General features: G+C 40.3%; 1 protein-coding gene across 1 annotated transcript in view; it reads right to left on the bottom strand.

Moving 5' to 3' along the window:
- LOC138027259 (uncharacterized) overlaps positions 1 to 5,000 on the bottom strand; it is a 20,816-nt gene that overhangs the window by 13,647 nt on the left and 2,169 nt on the right. Inside the window, exons 3-5 of the mRNA XM_068874812.1 lie at positions 3,683 to 4,690; positions 1,172 to 1,688; positions 860 to 1,059 (exon numbers count right to left, since the gene is read on the bottom strand). Coding sequence (XP_068730913.1) covers positions 860 to 1,059; positions 1,172 to 1,688; positions 3,683 to 4,674 — 1,709 coding nt within the window. The 5' untranslated portion in view covers positions 4,675 to 4,690. The remainder of the gene's footprint in view (positions 1 to 859; positions 1,060 to 1,171; positions 1,689 to 3,682; positions 4,691 to 5,000) is intronic.

Raw genomic sequence — 5,000 nt, 5'->3', positions numbered from 1 at the left:
TTGACTTTTTCAGAAGATTCATACATTTTTTTGAGTGATAAACTACAAGCTTCGACTGTTTACACCTTGCAGTAGCTATGGCGCGGAAGAAATGACGCCAAAATCGCAATTATGCACATGCTCATTTCAGGATTCTCTCCGGCAAAAGAACTGGGCACTAGAGCAAATCAGAAAATTTCCGGATACAATCGGATACGTGTGGACTGCTGAAAACGATTCGAATACGCTGCGTGTGGACGCGAAAATTTTCGCATCCGCAAAAAAATATTTGCGGAAAAAAATTTCCGGATACGTGTGGACATGGCCTTATACTAATATTGGTTAACTAAAAAAGGAAAAATACTCGTGCTGCACGTGCAACACGAATTTCCGTGCATTTCGCTGCCGTACTCCACAAAACAACAACGTGAAATCAACAAATTTTAGGTTTTCACGACAACGTGAGCATATAACTGTGAAACAGTCGTTTTTTTGTTTTGACTTTTTAAAAACCGTTCGTAGCCATTAAGTTACAGGATAGTTCGCCTGTATTGCATAAGGCGAACAAGACGGAATAATCGCGTAATACTTGTGATAGCGCTAAGTTATATTTTGGACTGACGTTTTCGTTGCCGTAGCCGTCGTCTTTGCTTAAACTCCCTATAATTGCTTAAATTTCCAAATATTATCGCTTAAAAGAGGAAAAATAATTCTAAGAAAGATGAGAACGTTCAGTTTCAACTCCAAACCAAACCTTCTTCAGTACAAAAAGAGAATCTGTCAACAGAATTGCAAGCCCGTTACCAATCGATTAGACAAATAAATAGCATGTAAAGACTATGCTCAACTGAGACAGACGTCAACGTTTATTAGCTCTTACCTGGCTAATTTTTCGCACCAGCTTGGGTTCCTACTTCCTGTATGGACGAATGCGATCAAAGCGAGGACAAAGTGTATAACAATGAAGCATATAACGGCATTTTTGGTTGCCGAGTCAGAGTCTACTACACCATAGTGAACTACCGGCGGCACACAGATCAGGGGAAGAGCACGAAGAATGTCAATGACAAATGGCAGTACCTAATATGTAAAATCACAGAAAGGTAATAATGATGAGTAAGAAGAAGGAAAAGATGCAGCCGCAGCAGAACAAGTGTATAAAGAAGTGTGATGGACATGGTCTAAACCATACCTTCTTAATGAAAGTTTCTTTTCTCACAGATTGAATGTCGCTTATCATCCTTGTGCCCATATTTAGACCAAAGAGTGTGTGAAAACGACTGCGCCCGACTTCATATTTTCCCATGTAAGTCGACAATGCGGCCGCCGATGTAGCCATTGCATCGGATAATTTGATATCCTCTGGTTCTAGCATTCCTTTGAAGTCATTTTCCTTAGCTGTGCTGTCTACACGCTCGATCGATGTGGGTGAAACTGTCAACAGGTCGTAGTTTTTTTCAGAAGTTTCATCTCTTTTCCAACGGTTGATTGTGATGTTTGAAATGTACTCTGGTTGTGTGCCCTTAAGGTCTGCAACGGTTAGTGCTCTTTTTGGCACCAAGCCTTCATTTGCAACTTGACCAGGGCGTCTATGTTGAGATTGGCAAAGTGCAGATATCCACGACGTGCAGATATCACTCCACCCAAGGCCCGAACATCCATATTTTCCAAGACCACTGGGATGGTAAAACGCCTTCTGAAGCCTCCACCTAAAACATGCATACATTGCGATGGTATCGGATTATTCACTTCATTAATCGCGAGCCCTTCCCCCACCCCCTCCCCCCTTCCCCTTGACACAACGCCGCTGAAGTCCATTATTTTGCTGGCATCTTTGGGCTCCAAAAAATTAATTGAAGAGAAGGGAAATTGAGAATATGACTGGGATTTATGAATTTCCAAAAAAGTTATTTTTAGAAAGGGGAGAATTTTCATTGATGATCCCAACTAAATGACGTCATATCAACTCATTCGAGCATGTCATCGTGACGTTGTATAATGGCGCCTTGCAAAGACCACCATTTTAATTTTTTATGACTGAGCCCGTCTTCTGCCTATGCCGAAGCCTTCCAAAACAAACTTCCTTCTCTATATCAACTCAAAATAACTCGAAATATATTCACAATTTATAATGGTGGAATTGTCAAAATCCACCTGATGGTAACATTCGTGGACATGGTTCGCAACTTTAAAGTTGGAATCAAACATCGACACTGCCCTTTAAGAAATTGTACTTTTTGCAGACAATTTTGCACACTACACCAGAAGATGGGTGGTCTGTTTTTTCTTGTTTTTTTGTTCGAGGAAGAAGACTGTTGATTTTTTTTTTTTTTTTTAATGCGGCTTGTCTGAAACTTGGACCTGTTGTTGTTTTAATAAGAGAGTAATTCTTTCAGAAACACCCTGGATACATGGAAGCACGACAAAGCCATTCATAGTGGGTTTAGGCAATTTGGTAGCCAACGCCTTTTCACATTCATTTATAAAAAGAAAGAAGGACAGTATTTTTCTCGGACTACCGCTTTCCTCTCGTTTCCCTTCACTCCTGAAGGGAATGTTGCTCGTAAAAGAAGCGTGCAAACTAGTCGTAACTGATTGTGTCGAGAAAAGATAAGCCCAGAACTAGTCCATTGGAGTTTAGATATAAATGAAACTCATTGACGTAATACTTCAGTTTTAAGGCATGTGTGACTACCATGCGCTGTACTGATTGCTGTTTCCTCAATCTCTCCATTACCGATTCAGCCAACACTGGACTGACAGATGAGCCCATTGCACATCCAAGGATCTGCTTGTAGCGGTCACCAGGATCATGTTTAAAGTATTTATGAGTCAAAGTAAAGTAAAATCAAACAGTTTCATAATAACATCAACTGTCTTTTTCCTCGACCAAAAAAAAAAAAAACAGACCACCTATTTTCTGGTGTGGTGTACAAAATTGACTGCAAACAGCGCAATTTTGTATAGACCACTTTTAAAAATGGCGACCACCTCTGCATTCTTTTGTATTTATGTTAATTAGACCTACTACCCTCATTTTAAACAAACATTCTTTTGAAATTTGCTCGTCGTAGTGAAGGCTAGAGAGGCTTAGTTATATATTAGCATTAAAACAAAAGAGACTTTTATTTGGCCGCCGTTTTGAAAGAGGTCACATCTACGATCAGACAGAGAGATCAGTCATTGAAAGAGCTGGTCTCAGATCACAAAAAGGCTGCCTCGATGTTTGATCCCAATTCTAGAGTTGCAAATCATGTCCACGAATGTCACCATCAGATGGATTTTGACAACGTTAAAGTCGTGTGACATGAACCAAATTTCCACCAACAGTTCTGTCTTGAAGGTTGAAGCGTGCCCGTTAAAGACACGAACGCTGGCAATGACGACATAGATATACCAGAAGTCTACAAATGCTTGGCATGTTGAAATTTTGAAGACTCATGCTGGAGCCATTATTTATACAGTAAGTAACACGCATGCATGCTGCTCGTGCAACGTTTCATTCTTTTAACGCATTATAACATCAATCGTTGCCGTTGCAACTGACTAATGAAGACTTAAGAGTTATCCGAAACGTCTTAAACAACAGCTATATATCAACAGTCTGTGACAAACACTGGCTAAACTTCATTAATCATGACATCTCCTTACTAAAACTACTCCACTAGTATTACTTATGACTGCTTTATCCAAATTGTCTTACCTGTTGTAAACGTGAGTAAGTCTCGAACATAACGCGTTCACCAAAGGGACAATCCACAGGACAAAGCCAGAAGCGAAAAGTAAGCGAAGAAACAGTTCATCAGAATACACAACACCAAGTACAGGGGATGCATACACCCTCCAGTAGATCACATACGAAAAAAAATAAACCATCAATACATGGATTGTTACATTACGGAGCAGAGGCAGGAAAAACCACACAAAAATTCCAACAGCCAATGCAAGATACTGCGACCAATGCGGTATGTCACGAACAACATCGCGCAAAGCAAATGGTACGAATGTAAGAACCAAAAAAGAGCCAAATGTAGCACAACCAAAGCTAAGCGGAGTAGAGTACCGCCGTAGGAATTTTTTGGACAATATGAAAAATATGGAGGTGAGAAGAAACAAAACAGAGAAGAGAATTATACGACCAGAACCCGGGGTACCTTTACAGCTCTGCTGTAGCTCTTGTATGGTTGCATTTTTATTGGCCTGTGGAATATGGTTATGGGACGATTTTGCAGCAACAACATCATCGCAGTCCCTCTTATCTCGCAGGTACTCTCCAAACATCATGTCGATCATGAAGGCTATTGGGCATGCGTACGATCCCCGAGAGGTGATTGGCCCAATGAAATTGACCAATAGAATTAGGCCCAATATGGTCACCGTATCTAGGATCCCTACCAGTGGGTTATGCCAGTTGCAAAAGTACCCAGCTCTGTCTTCCATGTTCTTGAAAAACTTGTCATGCCAATTCTCTTGGTCTTCAGTGTTTTTTTCGTTGGAACTGTGTATCCTCTCTTCTCTGTATTTCCAATCTAGGAACGCAGTGCCTGTGTAACCGCCTCCTGACACACAACTCAAGTAGTCCACTTCCACATTTCGTTCTAACAATCTGCGCAAAACTCCAGAGCAGAATGCCGCTGACCGGATGCCCCCACCGGAAAAAGCCAAACCATTTTGTGTGGGATTCACGTTAGCCATATTTCCTTTAACGGAAAAATATAAAATTGGAAAGAACTGTTTGAAAAATCTTCGCAAAACTCACAATGGCTTTTTAACATTAAAAATGTGCTTTTCTTATTGCATGATACAAAAGCCACTAAAGAAAATCTCAGTTTGTAGTCGAGCGTACAATACCACACACTTTTAAGAACATGTTAAGAACATTTTCAGGCTCAAATTAAAAAAAAAAGAACTTTCAACCTGAGCCCCAAAATTAGACGTTTTTATAAGAAAGGAATGTCTGAATTGCATGCGACGGCACGAAAGCAGTTTTCTGCAGTTTTCTTTTAGATGATACGTACATT

Source organism: Montipora capricornis, chromosome 12 (assembly GCF_036669925.1).
Source record: "Montipora capricornis isolate CH-2021 chromosome 12, ASM3666992v2, whole genome shotgun sequence".
NCBI classification, from domain to species: Eukaryota; Metazoa; Cnidaria; class Anthozoa; order Scleractinia; family Acroporidae; genus Montipora; species Montipora capricornis.
Note: the sequence above shows the minus strand (reverse complement) of the source record. Positions and strands in the feature narration are given on the sequence as shown.